The sequence below is a fragment of the Ranitomeya variabilis genome, chromosome 4 (genome assembly GCF_051348905.1).
Source record: "Ranitomeya variabilis isolate aRanVar5 chromosome 4, aRanVar5.hap1, whole genome shotgun sequence".
In the NCBI taxonomy this organism is placed as follows: domain Eukaryota; kingdom Metazoa; phylum Chordata; class Amphibia; order Anura; family Dendrobatidae; genus Ranitomeya; species Ranitomeya variabilis.
In genome coordinates this window covers 646,907,899-646,925,513 of record NC_135235.1, presented here as the reverse complement: position 1 = coordinate 646,925,513, position 17,615 = coordinate 646,907,899, and the positions used below count along the sequence as shown (strand labels likewise).

The 17,615-nt window shown below is 42.9% G+C and overlaps 1 protein-coding gene across 1 annotated transcript in view; it reads left to right on the top strand.

Annotated features, from left to right (window-relative positions):
- LOC143767339 (uncharacterized) overlaps window positions 1-17,615 on the top strand; it is a 200,490-nt gene that overhangs the window by 68,437 nt on the left and 114,438 nt on the right. The window contains exons 4-7 of the mRNA XM_077255574.1: window positions 3,659-3,782; window positions 3,866-3,963; window positions 4,151-4,241; window positions 15,408-15,532. Of these exons, the coding sequence (XP_077111689.1) occupies window positions 3,659-3,782; window positions 3,866-3,963; window positions 4,151-4,241; window positions 15,408-15,532 (438 nt within the window). The remainder of the gene's footprint in view (window positions 1-3,658; window positions 3,783-3,865; window positions 3,964-4,150; window positions 4,242-15,407; window positions 15,533-17,615) is intronic.

Below are 17,615 nucleotides of genomic sequence, written 5' to 3'. Positions count from 1 at the left end.
TTTGTTATTCATACAGCTCTGGCAAAAATTAAGAGAGCACTGAAAAATGTTCAGTTTTATTTTTCTCTTTATAGGTATATTTTTGAGTAAAATGTAAATTGTTCTTTTATTCTATAAACTACTGACAACACGTGACCGAATTTCCAAGCAATACATTTTGTATTTTTTTTCTGACTAAGAAAAATTGTCAAAAATAATAAAAAAAAACCCAGTGCTTTCAGACCTCAAATAATACAAAGAAAACAAGTTCATAATCATTTAGAAACAACAATACTAATGTTTTAACTCAGGAAGAGTTCAGAAATCAATATTTTGTGGAATAACCATGATTTTTAATCACAGCTTTCATGTGTCTTGGCATGCTTTCCACCAGTCTTTCACACTGCTTCTGGCGCAAATATTTAAGCAGTTCTTGTTTGTTTGATGGCTTCTGACTATCCATCATTCTCTTGATTACATTCCAGAGGTTTTCAATGGGGTTCAGGTCTGGAGATTGGGCTGCCCATGACAGGGTTTTGATGTGGTGGTCTCTTAATTTTTGCCAGAGTTGTATATTCATCCGTGAGATACGCTGATGGTAAAAGCGGACACACGGGCCAGGAACTAATGGTAAAAGTGGACACTCAGATCAGGCACTGAAGGTAAAATCGGACACTTGGACCGGGAACTGATGGTAAAGGCGGACACTTGGACCGGGCACTGATGGTAAAAGCGGACACTTGGACCGGGCACTGATAGTAAAAGCGAACACACGGACCAGGAACTGATGGTAAAAGCGGACACTTGGACCGGGCACTGATGGTAAAAGCGGACACTTGGACCGGGCACTGATGGTAAAAACGGACACTTGGACCGGGCACTGATGGTAAAAGTAAACACACGGACCGGGCACTGATGGTAAAAGCGGACACTCAGACCGGGCACTGATGGTAAAAGCCGACACTCAAACCGGGCACTGATAGTAAAAGCTCACACTCGGACCGGGCACTGATGGTAAAAGTGGAGACATGGACCGGTAACTGATAGTAAAAACAGACACTTGGACCGGGCACTTTTAAAAGTGAACACACGGACCGGGCACTGATAGTAAAAGCAGACACTCTGACCGGACACTGATGGTAAAAGCGGACACTCAGACCAGGCACTGATGGTAAAAGCTCACACTTGGACCAGGCACTGATGGTAAAAGTGGACACTCAGACCAGGCACTGATAGTAAAAACGGACACTTGGTCCGGGCACTGATGGTAAAAGTAAACACACGGACCGGGCACTGATGGTAAAACCGGACCCTCAGACCGGGCACTGATGGTAAAAGCGGACACTCAAACCGGGCACTCATAGTAAAAGCTCACACTTGGACCGGGAAGTGATGGTAAAAATGGACTCTTGGACCGGGCACTGATGGTAAAAGTGGAGACACGGACTGGGAACTGATAGTAAAAACAAACACTTGGACCGGACACTGATGATAAAAGTGAACACACGGACCGGGCACTGATAGTAAAAGCAGACACTCTGTCTGGACACTGATGGTAACAGTGGACACTCAGACCCGGCAGTGATGGTAAAAGCTCACACTTGGACCGGGCACTGATTGTAAAAGCAGACACTTGGACCGGGCACTGATGGTAATAGCGGATACACGGATCGGGCACTGATGGTAAAAGCGGACATTCGGACCGGGCACTGATGGTAAAAGCAGACACACGGATCGGGTACTCATGGTAAAAGCGGACACTCGGACCGGGCACTGATGGTAAAAGCTGACAAACGGATCGGGCACTGATTGTAAAAGTGAACACAAAGCGGACACTTAACCAGATTTTTACCATGTGCTACACCATGAGCTTGAGTCGACATCCTACTTAGTCCATCTTCGGCGCCATAACAGTTATTGTTGTAAATAGTGGAATATCCGTCAATGACACCTGTTTCTGTTCTATCCTAATTTTTCCTAGCCTACAGCACCATGGGGGCTATGGCACCACGAAAACTTCTTCCAGTTGATATTTTTGGAAGACATCAACAGTCAGCCTTTGTTGTCAAAAGACATGGTACCAGAGCAAACGGACAACACGTTTATAATGCCAATCCGTGTTGAAGGCTCTTAAAACATGGTGGTAGGGACACTGTGGTAGTAGAACTTTGAGCAAAGGCAAATATTGTGATGGGAATCAGGCATAGTGGGGGGAGTGAGGACAAGGAGCACTGGCCATATCACACACAGAGGAGCCTTTCAGCCTAATTGAAGATGATGTTAATGATGATGATTTTGATTTTGTGTTCGACAAAACCTGGGAACAAGACAGATGTGACAGTGTTGAGGTCGTAAAAAAAGAGGTGGATAATGCCATGGGTAATGCATAATTCACACAATTCTTTCTCAGGCTGCAGGCTCTAGAAGAAGCAAATAAGTCGGGATCGTCCCGGTTTTTATAGACTAGGAACTAAGAATCTCTATCAGCATATGAAACAAGTTTACCTGCTCATTTGGCAAAGTCAAGCTGTCAGCAGGATTGTGCTCTGTAAACTACAGACAGTGTCAGATTGGCGGTGTTATATTGATTGAAATGATACCTTGGTTAATGAAATCTTGTTTTGTGGTTGTTGTCTAATCATTATTTTCAGCTAGTGAGATTCTCGTGCTTCGAGACGGTCTGTGACTCCAAAGGGAATCTCTGGGTACTACACATTTTCCAGGCAATTCGAAACTTTCTAATTTATACAATTTGCATGAATATATTCAACACAAATCAATTTTTAGTGAAAATTAGTTGAAGCCGCTGAATTCGAATTTCTACATGGGGTCTTTTATGATTCACCTCTTCCGACAAGCCTACAGCCTGCAGTGATCCTGAACCTACTGAACCGCCGCACAACCAGCTCTGCCCTCTCCTAGTGTATCATCACCCATCCCCTGCAGATTGTGAGCCCTCGCGGGCAGGGTCCTCCCTCCTTATGTACCCGTGTGCCTTGTTTTTTTTTGCTCATGTCTAATGTATTTGTCTATATTTGCCCCGTATTTCACATGTACAGCGCCATGGAATAAATGGCGCTATAAAAATGAATAATAATAATAATAATAATTTTACATTGGCTCATCTTCTCATACAGGTCCCTACAATATCAAATATTCTTAGTGGAGATCTTCTACATAAGAGAATCTTCCTGATTCACCCATCAAGGGTGGATAGGAGCAGGGACAAGATGACAGAGAGAATATTACACCTCACCCTAGAGATCCTCTTCCGGCTTACTGGAGAGGTGAGAGATTCTGATGACGTCACATTACATCATTCTTATCTATGGGAATAACAGATGGACAGAACTGGAGAGGTGAGGACTATGGAAATGTCTGTAGTGAGATTTATTAATATGTCTCTCCATAACCAGGATTACACAGTAGTGAAGAAGACCTCTAGTGATCGCTGTCAGGCCCCTGTGTCTGAGGGATGGGGAAGACCCCTGAGCCCAATAACGTGGCCTCCACCTCACCCCCTGATACATAAGGACATCAACGACCAGAAGATCCTGGAACTCATTTACAAGATGATTGAGCTGCTGACTGGAGAGGTGACACTGCTGGGAATGTTGGGACATTATGTAGTAACGCTATGGAGGGATCGGGGGGATGACGGTATCATTGTATGTGTCAGGTTCCTATAAGGTGTCAGGATGTCGCTGTCTATTTCTCCATGGAGGAGTGGGAGTATTTAGAAAAACACAAAGATCTGTACAAGGACGTCATGATGGAGGTTCCCCAGCCCCTCACATCACCAGGTAATAGACAGGACTAAATACACACAGCCTATAATTATCTGTATGTAAAGAATGAATTCAGTCCCTGTATGTGTTTCCTCCAGTTCTATCCAGTGAGATGACAACAGCAGGGAGATGTCCCCATCCTCTTCTTCTACAGGACTGTAGACAAGAAAACCCCAATGTTCCTCAGGATCATCAGGTAGATGGAGAAGGTGTCATGAGATGATGTGTAGACGGCTGGGAAGATCTTATGCTCAGTCTTGTTTTATCCTCCAGTCTTATATGTTTTATACTTGTGTAATGGGAACGGTGGAGATGGCAGGATTAGAGCTGATCACAGATGTGACTTCTCCATCTGTTTGTGACTTTTACAATATTTGTTCCAGAGTGAAAATCTGACCCATATTAATACTACAGAGACATATGTGTGGGAAGATGAGTGGTTTAAAGTGGAGATTATTACAGATGATGATTCAGGTGAGTAGAAACCACTAAATGTAGAGAAGTCACAGATTTTACTTCCACATAGAAGCCAATTTGTCTCGATAGAGTGTCTGAATCCCAGCAATCTAATTCTGAAATTGGGGAGGGATTATTAGTTCTGCTAGAGTCATTTCGTCAGGTCAATGTATATGAACAACCTTAAAAGTAAGAATAATGATAAATTTTGTCCAAGCTTTCTGCATTTCTACTGGTACAAACAATTCATAGAGTTTCCTTCAGACAATAACATTTGCAACTTAGTATTACTGACAGGGGTTCAAGCAAGGACCCATCCTCCCTAGCTGATTCACCCTAAAATGTTGGTAAATTTACTGTACAGTTTCAAGTATATAAAGCTCCAGTTAAATCAGTGCAATTCTAGATCTTCTCAAAATTGACCTAATTTTAAACTTAAAGAAGTTCTCAGGTTTTAAGCTTCAAGTCTGCAGTCACTCTGTAACTTGTGAATCCTCACATCGCACACACTGTGTGCTGTGAGTGTTCTCCGATGCTGTCGTCAGGAGCTGGCAGTCATATGACCACAAGTATGCGTTATGCACACTCCCAGCCACATTTCAACTAGACTGTTTCCGGCCTCTCTGAAAACACTTGCATTGAGTGTGGCTGAGCCCATCTAGTTGGAATGTGGCCTGGAGTATGCATATCACATAGAGCAATGTTCCCCAACTCCGGTCCTCAAGAGCCACCAACAGGTCATGTTTTTAAGATTTCCTTAGTATTGCACAGGTGATCATTGCATCACCTTCATAGTCAATAATTCCATCACCTGTGAAATACTAAGGAAATCCTGAAAACATGACCTGTTGGTGGCTCTTGCGGGCTGGAGTTGGGGAACACTGACATAGAGCATCCTCACATCGCACAATGCGCGCTTTGTGGATTCACAAGTCTGCAGTCACATGGAGTAACTGCAGACTTGTAGCTTAAGACTGGGCAACCATTTTAACGTTGATCAGTCAGTTGATAAATTAGTTGGCTTTTCAGACACTGTTTTGAAAAATTGTTTGAGTTTAAATGCTCTAACTAGTAAAACCGCAAAAATTAAACATCCAACACTGGCTGAAATCTGTTCTGCAAGCCTTTAACAATCCTAAAGGGTTACTTATGCTCTGCTCACTTCCGCATCTCCAGATATATGGGGCAAGTGACATCTGCTCTACTGATCAGGAATGCACATTGATTGATCATGCCAGGTATCAGCAGGCGTGATGTCAGTTGACCCCCTCAACTCCCAATGTGGAAGTTAGCAGAGCATACAGTGGGTATGGAAAATATTTAGACCCCTTTAAATTTTTCACTCTTTGTTTCATTGCAGCCATTTGGTAAATTCAAAAAAGGTCATTTTTTTCTCATTAATGTACACTCTGCACCCCATCTTGACTGTAAAAATAACAGAAATGTGGAAACTTTTGCATATTTAAGAAAAAAGAAAAACTGAAATATCACATGGTCATAAGTATTCAGACCCTTTGCTCAGACACTCATATTTAAGTCACATACTGTCCATTTCCTTGTGATCCTCCTTGAGATGGTTCTACTCCTTCATTGGAGTCCAGCTGTGTTTAACTAAACTGATAGGACTTAATTTGGAAAGGCACACACCTGTCTGTATAAGGCTAAGTTCACATTAGCATTCAGTGGCTTTGCAGAGTGCTGCTTACGTCCTCCTTTAAGCCCCAACTACTTCCACATACTTCTGCATGCATCCTGCGTACCTATCTTTAACATTTGGTACACATGACATGCGGATGCATTGTTTTAACGCGCTCGCCGACCGCACGGGAGCGCAACAAGTTGCATTTTGTGCGGACATCGGGCTCGTCAAAACGACACATCCGCATACATCCGCATGTCCTGCGTACCCAATGTTAAAGATAGATACGCAGGACGCATGCAGAAGTAGGTGGGGCTTAACAGAGGACGTACGCAGTCCTCCACAAATTCCCCAAACCCTAATGTGAACCCAGCCTAAGACCTCACAGTGCATGTCAGGCCAAATGAGAATCATGAGGTCAAAAGAACTGGCCAAGGAGCTCAGAGACAGAATAGTGGCAAGTCACAGATCTGGCCAAGGTTACAACAGAATTTATGCAGTACTCAAGGTTCCTAACAGCACAATGGCCTCCATAATCCTTAAATGGAAGACGTTTGGGACCACCAGAAGTCTTCCTAGACCTGGCCTACCAGTCAAACTGAGCAATCGTGGGAGAAGAGCCTTGGTGAGAGAGGTAAAGAAGAACCCCAAGATCACTGTGGCTGAGATGCAGTAGGGAGATGGGAGAAAGTTCCACAAAGTCAACTATCACTACAGCCCTCCAGCAGACAGGCCTTTATGGCAGAGTGGCCCGACGGAAGCCTTTCCTCAGTGCAAGACATATGAAAGCCAGCATAGAGTTTGCTAAAAAAAACACATGAAGGACTCCCAGACTATGAGAAATAAGATTCTCTGGTCTGATGAAATGAAGATAGACCTTTTTGGTGATAATTCTAAGCGGTATGTGTGGAGAAAACCAGGCACTCCTCATCACCTGCCCAATACAATCCCAACAGTGAAGCATGGTGGTGGCAGCATCATGCTGTGGGGGTGTTTTTCAGCTGCAGGGACAGGACAACTGGTTGTCATTGAAGGAAACATGAATGCGGCCAAGTACAGAGAGATCCTGGATAAAAACCTCTTCCAGAGTGCTCTGGACCTCAGACTTAGCTGAAGGTTCACCTTCCAACAAGACAATGACCCTAAACACACAGCTAACATAACAAAGGAGTGGCTTCAGAACAACTCTGTGACCATTCTTGACTGACCCAACCAGAGCCCTGACCTAAACCCAATTAAGCATCTGGAGAGACCTGAAAATAGCTGCCCACCAATGTGCACCATCCAACCTGACGGAACTGGAGAGGATCTGCAAGGAAGAATGGCAGAAGATCCTCAAATCCAGGTGTGAAAAACATGTTGCATCATTCCCAAGAAGACCCATGGCTGTACTAGCTCAAAAGGGTGCTTCTACTCAATACTGAGCAAAGGGTCTGAATACTTAGGACCATGTGATATTTCAGTTTTTCTTTTATAATAAATTTGCAAAATTTGCAAAAATTACTACATTTCTGTTTTTTTTCAGTCAAGATGGGGTGCAGATTGTACATTAATGAGACAAAAATGAACTTTTTTTTTAGAATTTACCAAATGGCTGCAATGAAAAATTTTAAAGGGGTCTGAATACTTTCCGTACCCACTGTAACTAAGCCTTTAAGTTCAGCTTTCCTATTGCTCCAGTAATTCCAGAGATTCCAACAGAACATTCTTTCTGGAGGTCGTAGCCTCTTCAGATTCTGTTTGATACATAAAATAAGGCATAGTAAAAGAGTTTGTTCTCTTTCCTCTTCGGCACAGATCATACATTGCATATACAGTAGTTTGGAACATTCTTCCCAATATAGTAACAATCCCACTTCCAATTCTCTTGGTAGTAAATTCACAGTATTAAAGATTCCCATACACGTTAGATAGCTATCGGCCAAATGACCATTCAGCCGACAACTATCTCTCTTACCTTCTCCAAACATCAGAACACACAGCTTGGCCAAGTGGTCCTTTGTTCTCTGAGAGGACTGTTGCCAAACTCCTTTGGCAGCTGTGTTTATTCCTCAAAAATAAAAGGATCAACAGTTGGAAATCTAATGATTCAGCAGACACTCACTGCTATCATAAGACATACAGAGGAATGTGTTACCTCGCAAAAATAAGCAGCTGTGAGGCCATGTGCACACGTTCAGTATTTTTCGCGTTTTTTTCGCGTTTTTTCGCTATAAAAACGTGATAAAAACGCAAAAAAAACGCTTACATATGCCTCCTATTATTTTAAGTGTATTCCGCATTTTTTGTGCAAATGTAGCCTTTTTTTCCGCGAAAAAATCGCATCGCGGAAAAAAAAGCAACATGTTCATTAAAATGCGGAATTGCAGGGGATTCCGCACACCTAGGGGTCCATTGATCTGCTTACTTCCCGCACGGGGCTGTGCCCACGATGCGGGAAGTAAGCAGATTATGTGCGGTTGGTACCCAGGGTGGAGGAGAGGAGACTCTCCTCCACGCACTGGGCACCATATAAGTGGTCAAAAAATAAGAATTAAAATAAAAAACAGTCCTATACTCACCCTCGATGTCCCGCGCAGTCTTCCCGCCTCCACTGCATGCTGCCGTTCGGTTCCTGTAGCTGGTGTGCGGCGAAAGACCTGCCGATGACGTCACTGTCCTGTGATTGGTCGTGAGCGGTCATGTGACCGCTCACGTGACCGTGACGTCACGCTAGGTCCTGTGCGCACAGACCAGCTATAGGAAGAGGAGCCGGACGCCGGTGAGGAGATGTCTGGGTGAGTATAAGCATTTTTTTATTTTTTTTATTATTTTTAAACATTCTATCTTTTACTATAGATGCTGCATAAGCTGCATCTATAGTAAAAAGTTGGTCACACTTGTCAAACGCTATGTTTGACAAGTGTGACCAACCTGTCAGTCAGTTTTCCAAGCGATGCTACAGATCGCTTGGAAAACTTTAGCATTCTGCAAGCTAATTACGCTTGCAGAATGCGAAAAAAACGGAAAAAAAACGCAAAAAAAAAAATGCGGATTTCTTGCAGAAAATTTCCGGTTTTCTTCAGGAAATTTCTGCAAGAAATCCTGAACGTGTGCACATACCCTGAGCCTCTCTTGTGTGGTCAAAAGAAAAGGGAAAGCAAGCAATTGGTCATTGGATATAATTGCATAACTACCAATTGTGAGGAGGTCAAGACAATATCCCAATTGTCACTCGCTGTGCAAAGTGTCTTTCCTGCCATCATCATTGCTCCATAGCCCCTCTTCCTCCCCTGATTTTAGCAGGTGGTGCCAGCATCTCTGCTCTTTACACACAGTCAATTAAATAAGTAATTCTTTTATTTTCTTGAGAGCTGGTCTACCCTTGACTCAAACACCCAAACTCTATCATTGCAGTCAGCAGCAAAAACTACAAGCCACAACCTGCTGTCATTACGGGTTTGGGGATTCGATCCGGTGACCTGTTGTTGCTTGGTCAGTTCCTCTGTCTGTTGAGCGATTTCCGTTTTCTCAAATGCTGATGGATTCTATTGTCTTTCTTTTCCCTCCTTGGCTTGCTCCTCTGCAGGTGTTCCTCATTTTTCCGTTTTGATTTATTGTACCATCACCCTTCACTTTACTTCCTTGCTGGCTAAACCTCTTGGTGGAGGTGTGTTCAGAAGTTCCGGCTCTTCAGCTATGGGGTTTACCTTGTTTGGTAAATTCCTGTTGTATTCCTGCAGTGAGTCTGTTTGCTTGCCTTCCCGTCACCATTTCGTTTAACTACTGTTAGGTTTCTGGGATGTTACTTGTTCTTTTTTATTTTGTTTTCCCCCAACCCAATGTGAACATGTTTTAGTTTCTCACCCTGGGTTTTCGTATTTAACTTCAAACTTTCCTCTTCCCTTGTTTGCAGTGTATTGCTGTCTCTCATCTGGTTCCTCAGGAGATACTAGAAACCCCTCGACTGCCTTTTAGAGAGTTAGTCTGAGGTGATGTTTTTACCTGTGTGGCTAGGGCTTTTCTAGTCTTTATAGGGACCAGTTGGGTGTAGATGCGGCATCTCCCTGTGGCTGAACCGCCCTTTTTCAGTTACCCATGTGTAAGAGTGTGCACAATTAGAACATCTGCACTGTCAAGTATTGGAGAATTTTCTGTACTTGAATGTGCACTGTACTGTTCTACATAAAAGGCAAGTTGTACTGGTAAATAGTTACAACTGTATATAGTAGTGCATTTCTATATGCCTGTGTTTTAGTAATTTTTTTAACTATAAAATTACAAAAAAGTAAAAAACAATTACAGTAACATTTGAATGTACTTTTAAAAAAATATGTACAGTTGTGCTCAAAAGTTTACATATCCCCGAAGAATTTTTGCTTTCTTGGCCTTTTTTCAGTGAATATGAATGATAACACCAACACTTTTTCTGCACTCATGGTTAGTGGTTGGGTGAAGCCATTTATTGTCAAATTACTGTGTTTTCTCTTTTTAAATCCTAATGACAACCCAAAACATCCAAATGACGCTGATCAAAAGTTCACATACTCCATTTCTTAATACAGTGTATTGCCACCTCTAATATCAATGAGAGCTTGAAGTCTTTTGTCTTAGTTATGGATGACGTTCTTTATTTTCAAAGATGGTAAAGCTGCCCACTCTTCCTGGCAAAAAGCCTCCAGTTCCTTTAAATTCATGGGCTGTCTAGCATGAACTGTGCTCTTGAGATCTCCCCAGAGTGGCTCAATGATATTGAGGTCAGGAGACTGAGATGGCCACTCCAGAACCTTCACTTTGTTCTGCTGTAGCCAATGACAGGTCTACTTGGATTTGTGTTTTGGATCGTTGTCATGTTGGAATGTCCAAGTACGTACCATGCGCAGCTTCCGGGCTGATGAGGGCAAATTTGCTTCCAGTATTTGCTGATAACATGCTGCATTCATTGAAGATTTCCTTCAACTTTGACCAAGTTGGGGGAGCGTGGCCTGCAAGCTGAACGTGGAGGCTGCATAGCTGAAGAGCTCCTGAGACATCGGACCTAAACCAGCTTAAATCGGCCTTTACAGACCTCCCTGCTCCTCCATATTAGCGGCATCAGCTTCCACACTGCCTGGTGCACATGATGACATGCCGCCGAGCCCAGAAGCACGGTCCCCGTCTAGACTGCCCGACTTCTTTGCCAGGGGTAAGCCAGTGGGGACTGCAGGTAAAGACATGCAGGGACTTCTCACTTCCCTAAGGGCCTCCCTGAAGGAAGATATGCATGTTATGCTACAGGAAATGAAGGGGGAGATCTCAGCCCTGGGAGTGCGCACCAGCCACATGGAAAATAAAATGGCTGAATACACTACATCATTTAATGCTCTGGTGGATGAAAATGAGGCTCTAAGAGAGGAATTGTCATGGGTCAGTGATAAAGTGTATTACCTTGAAGATAGATCCCGTAAGAATAACTTTGACCAACATTCCTGTGCCTTTGTAGCTCACACATCCCCAAAACATCAGCAATCCACCTCCGTTCTTTACAGTAGTAATGGTGTTCCTTTCATCATAGGCCTTGTTGACCTCACTCCAAATGTAACATTTATGGTTGTGGCCAAAAAGTTTGATTTTGGTCTCATCACTCCAAATTACCTTGTTCCAGAAGTTTTGAGGTTCGTCTCTGTGCTGTTTTGCGTATTGTAAGCGAGATACTTTGTGGCATTTGCCTAGTAATGGCTTTCTTCTGTCAACTCGACCAAGCAGCCCATTTTTCTTCAAGTGCCTCCTTATTGTGCATCTTGAAACAGCCACACCACTAGTTTTCAGAGAGTCCAGTATTTCAGCTGATGTTATTTGTGGGTTTTTTTTTTCATCCCGAACAATTTTCCTGTCAGTTGTGGATGAAATTTTTGTTGGTCTACCTGACCGTGGTTTTGTTTTTACAGAGCCCCTGATTTTTAATTAGTTAATCACAGTTTGAACGCTGCTGACTTGCATTATCAATTACTTGGATATCTTTTTATATCCCTTTCCTGTTTTATACAGATCAAGTACCTTTTCCCGTAGATCCGTTGACAATTCTTTTGCTCATTTTTCTTCAAGTGCCTCCTTATTGTGCATCTTTGAACAGCCACACCGCTAGTTTTCAGGGAGTCCAGTATTTCAGCTGATATTATTTGTAGGTTTTTCTATGCATCCCGAACAATTTTCCTGGCAGTTGTGGATGACCGTGGGTTTTGTTCAAATTCCTTTTCCCGTAGATCCGTTGACAATTCTTTTGCTTTCCCCATGACTCACAATCCAGAAACGTCAGTGGCTGGATGAAAGATGCAAGAGTCTGTCTTGATCCCAGAAACTCACTCAGCTTTTATGCACACACACTGATTACAAGCAAGCAGGTCACAGGTGAGGATGTTACCTTTAGTAGCCATTCAAACCCATTTGTGTCAACTTCTGTGCATATTATCAGACATGTACAGTTCCCTCTCCCTTTCAACTGGCAATGCAGGTGGGATTAATCTGCACGTCAGCTGGCTGGATTTCATTCAGCTGACTGAAATCGGTTATGTGTGGGCACTTCTCCTTATGCTTCTTGCAGGCAATGAATATTCATAAGCCGTATGTAAAGCGTGGCTGTGCAAAGTACAGAATGTGAACACACAGGCAGGGTGAGGAGCACTACCCTGCAGTTAATTAGTAAGCTGAATATTCATAAGCCGTATGCAAAGTATGGCTTGTCAAAGTGCAAAATGTCAAAACACAGGCAGCAGGAAGTCTCTGAGCACTTCTCTGCAGTTAAGGAGTGAAGTGAATATTCACAAGGCGCATGTAAAGAGCGGCTTGGCAAAGTACATGTCAACATATAGGCAGCAGGGAGGAGCACTACCCTGCAGTTAATGAGTGCAGTGAATATTCATAAGCCACATGCAAAATGCAGCTTGGCAAAGTACAGAATGTCAACACACAGGCAGCAGGGGAGGTGCACAACTCTGCAGTCAATGAGTGCAGCCACATTCTGGGCAAAGTACAGAATGTCAACATATGGGGAGGAGCACTACCCTGCAGTTAATGAGTGAAGTGAATATTCATAAGCCGCATGCAAAGTGAGGATTGGCAAAGTACAGAATGTCAGCACACAGGCAGCAGTAAGTCTCAGCACTTCCCTGCAGTTAATAAGTGAAGTGAATATTCGTAAACCAGATGGTGGCTAAGTAAAGAATGTCAACACACAGAGCACAATACCTGTCTCAGGGACACTGATAACAATAGTAAGCAACTTTACATCAAATCTAGGTCCCTCAAACCTGCTCATCTGGTAACTAGTGATTGCAGACAGACACTAGATTGCAATAGCTATGAGTGCAGTACAGAGGACCAGTATAAGAGGAGTTCATTTATGATGAAGGAAACCATACCACATGATGGTGAATGCACCAATGTCTCAACTTATTCAAAAGTGGCACTAGATAACCAGACAGCAGAGGACGTATACTTCATTTTTTTAGGATTCTTTATTTGATCGATGTGAAGTGTCGCTATGTGCTTGCGCAGTGCTGCACATCAAATTGTATTTTTTGGGTCAGACAGGGGGAGTCAGGAGCTGATAGACTTGTTTGTGGGATGCAGTACAGGAGCAGTTAATGTTAGTGCCATTTTTTCATAGTCTCAAAAACTGGTGACAATTTCCCTTTAAAGGGCCACTGTCACCCCCCCCAGCCATTATAAACTAAAAGAGCCACCTTGTGCAGCAGTAATGCTGCAGTCTAACAAGGTGGCTCTTTTAGTTTTTGATTCATTTATTACCTCAAAAAAGCGTTTTAAAAATTGGCCACACATACCAGATATTGTACCAGGAGGCGGTCCGAATCGTCCTCTATGAAGCTCCCAACTGCCGTCACTCTTCTCTTCAGGGCCGATGGTCCCCGCCCCCTGAGCGCTGTTATCTTCTGAAATCCGGTGCCAGCGCTGTGCGTGCCTGCCTGGGGCCTGCGCAGTGTTCATTGTCAGTGCGGCCACACTGTTGCTGAATCCCCCGCCCCGCACTGTTATTCATTATGCACAGTGCGGGGCTGGGGTTCCTGGGAAGGCGGGGGAGCTGGGGAGCGTCGGAGCTGGGGAGCGTCTAAACAGCGCAGTGCGCATGCCCAGGAACCCCAGCCCCGGCGGGGGATTCAGTAACAGTGTGGCCGCACTGACAATGAACACTGCGCAGGCCCCAGGCAGGCACGCACAGCGCAGGCGCCGGATTTCAGAAGATAACAGCGCTCAGGGGGCGGGGACCATCGGCCCTGAAGAGATGAGTGACGGCAGTTGGGGGATTCATACAGGACGCTTCGGACCGCCTCCTGGTATAATATCTGGTATGTGTGGCCAATTTTTAAAACGCTTTTTTGAGGTAATAAATGAATCAAAAACTAAAAGAGCCACCTTGTTAGACTGCAGCATTACTGCTGCACAAGGTGGCTCTTTTAGTTTATAACGGCTGGGGGGGGGTGACAGTGGCCCTTTAACTCCTTTTTTTTTTCTTTTTAATACTATTTCCTCTTACGTGATGCTTCATTTAAGAATCCCATGCTGAGATAATTAAACGTGTCGTCATCAGGGGTCAGAGGCTGTGATCAATGTCGCAGCTTCTGCCTCTCCATGAAACAAAGTGTCAAAAGCGACATCAGTTTCAGGGTCTGGGCTTGTCTCTGCTCTATTGAGCATGTGATGATTGTGAATTTCGACGGATGCCCAGTAGATTCTTGTTACTGTGCAATATGCACAGTGACCGTGCGCTCCCTTGCCAGCTCTGATCACAAATAACAAGTATGAAAGTCAGTGCGCATTGTAAGAAGAATGCCCTGTGTGCAAGAAAAGCAGAGACCAGCGGCGCCCCCGCAATGGAAATCACTTGTTGAGATGGGAGCTGGTCTCTGCTCTTTCATTCTCTCCTTAAAATGTGTACTAACGGTGCACTCTCTTGCCAGCTTGTCATTTCATACCAGAGTCGGCAAGAGAGTGCATTGTGCACCGAGAAGACTAGTGTGCATGGATAAGATCCTCTGTCCCCTTATGACAACTCGTGTATTCCAGCATGTACTGGCATTCTCAAATGAAGCATCATCAATGGAAGTAGTAAAAAGTGAAGCAGTTATACTAGAGAGGGGATGATAGGGATTTTTTAATTAACTTATATTAGAAAAAAATATTTGACTATGATATTAGATAGAGATTTAGAATTAAAATAAATTTTAATTTAAGACCACTGCTTTAAAAGAATGAGGGAAGATTCCCTAGAATTGTTAAGGAGTATTGAATATAAGGTGGATATCAGGTGGGAGGGTTAAGCACCAGCTCTGACACAGTTAAGGTAAGAAATTTCCATGGTAATGACCCTTTTGTCAATCATTTAACCTGCTGCTCCACCTCATAACAGGGATAAAAGTGCAATGTTGAACATAAGAATGACTCATTCTGGTCTTCAACCTGGTCCCAACTGTTGGACTTCCACTGATCAGTAAGTTTTCACCTATCCTTTGTATAGGTGATAAATTGTTTTAACTGAACGTTCCTTTTAATACAGGTTATATTTTTGGCAGATGACTGTTCCGGTCGATTACAAGGACATCAGATGTTTTCAGACTTCAAAGCAGAAGATGATGGCATAACACAAAATACTCATGAAGAGCAAAGCAACAATCTGTTGTCTGAACATTTTAAACAGGTCCTATCAAAAGCTGTTAAGCAAAGTCAAAATCACCAAAGGGGCTTTGAAGTGCAAACTACCCACACTGTAAAGATACCAGATCCATGTTAAAAATGCAGGAAATGTTTTAGACAGAAATCAGATCTTTTTAAACATCAGGGAACTCACACAGGGGAGAAGCCATATTCATGCCCAAAATGTGAAAAATGTTTCATAACAAATTATCTATTATAAGAGATCACAGAATTCACACTGAGAAAAAAGAATTGTCATTTTCAGAATGTGAAAAATGTGTTTTCTACAAATACAAATTCATTACACATCAGAGAAACACAATGGTGAAATGCCTTTTTTTCAAGTTCAGAAGGTGGGAAATGTTTTAAAGGGAATCTGTCACCTCATTTTTCGCATATAAGCTGCGGCCACCGCCATTAGGAGCTTATCTACAGCATTCTGTAATGCTGTAAATAAGCTCTCAATGTAACCTGAAAGATAAGAAAAATAAGTTAGATTATACTCACTCAGGGGCGGTCGGGGTCTGATGGGCATCGCAGGTCCTGGTCCGGCGCCGCCCATCCGATGTTGTTCGAGTCGCGGCTCCTGCGCAGGCTTACTGATCTCTCCTGTTAAGCGCAGAGTAAAGTACTGCAGTGTACAGGCGCTGGGCCTCTTTGAGCTATCCCGGCGCCTGCACACTGCAGTACTTCGATCTGCTCTCAACAGGGCAGAGAATTACCCCTGCACATGAGCTGCGACAGAAGCAAGGAAGAGGATGTCATCGCATGAAGATGGTAGGCGCCGGACCTGCGACACGCATCGGACCCGGTCCGCCCCTGGGTGAGTATAATATAACTTGCTTTTCTTATCTTTCCGGTTACATCTGGGGCTTATCTACAGCATTATATAATGCTGTAGATAAGCCCCTAATGGCGGTGGCCGCAGCTTATATGCGACAAATGAGGTGACAGATTCCCTTAAACTTTAAACATTATGCATCAGAGAAATTGCTCAAGGAAACAAGCCATTTGCCTCATCAAAATCAAAAGGGAGAAACCATATTCATGCTCAGAATGTGGGAAACATTTTACAAATTCATACAGAAAAAAATTCATTTTCTTATTTACAATGTACAAATAGTTTTAAACGGAAATTAGATGTTGTTAGACATCAGAGAAGTCACACCGGTTGAAACCATTTTTATGTTCAGAATTTGGGAAATGTTTCAGTTTTAAGGCAAATCTTGTTGCACGTCAAAGAATTTATACAGGGTCAAGTTACTTTTAATTTCAGAATATAGGAAATATGGCATTAACTGAAATTTTGCACAACAGAAAATTCAAACAAATAAGTAATTTTCAGTTTATGGGAATCATTTTCGTGCAAAATTCTATTTTGTTACACATCAGAGATCTCATACAGGGGAGAAGCCAGATTCATGTTCAGAATGTGGAAAATGCTTTACAAAGAAGTCAACTCTGGGGAATCAAAGAATTCACACAGGGAAGAAGCCATTTTTATGCTGAGGATGTGTAAAATATTTTACTCAGGAAACAAATCTTGTCAATTAGAAAAAAAATGTGGAAAAAAAACGGATTCTTCTGTTTGCACTGCATGTCTATATACCACAGGCCTCTAAACTGTGCAATTTGAATGTTTATACAATTTAGGTAGTCTAAAAAGAGGATACTGCAGTTAAAAAAAATGTTGGTTACCTCTGGTTAGCATCTGTTTTCTCCTAGCCGGATAGGTTGAAGTCATTTGGACATTGAAAAGGCTGTGTTTGCATTATAGAGCACACATGTTCAACTACCTCCTAGGGGAAATCACAATGTACTACTAATATTTTCCAAAGCAACTTGAGGCTTTTTAATTATGCAATTTTTGTGAACTTATTCACCACAAATCAACATTTTTAGTTTAAAGGGGTATTCCCTTCTCCAAGATCCTATCCCAATATGTAGTAGGTGTAGTAATAATAGTAATGTTAGCAAATACCTCCAATTAGAAATGCAGTATAGTTCTTCTGATTCGCTTTGATGCTTTCCTCATTTAGGGTATTGCAGCCACTTGTATAATTACAGTTAATTTGCTGTTAGTCGTA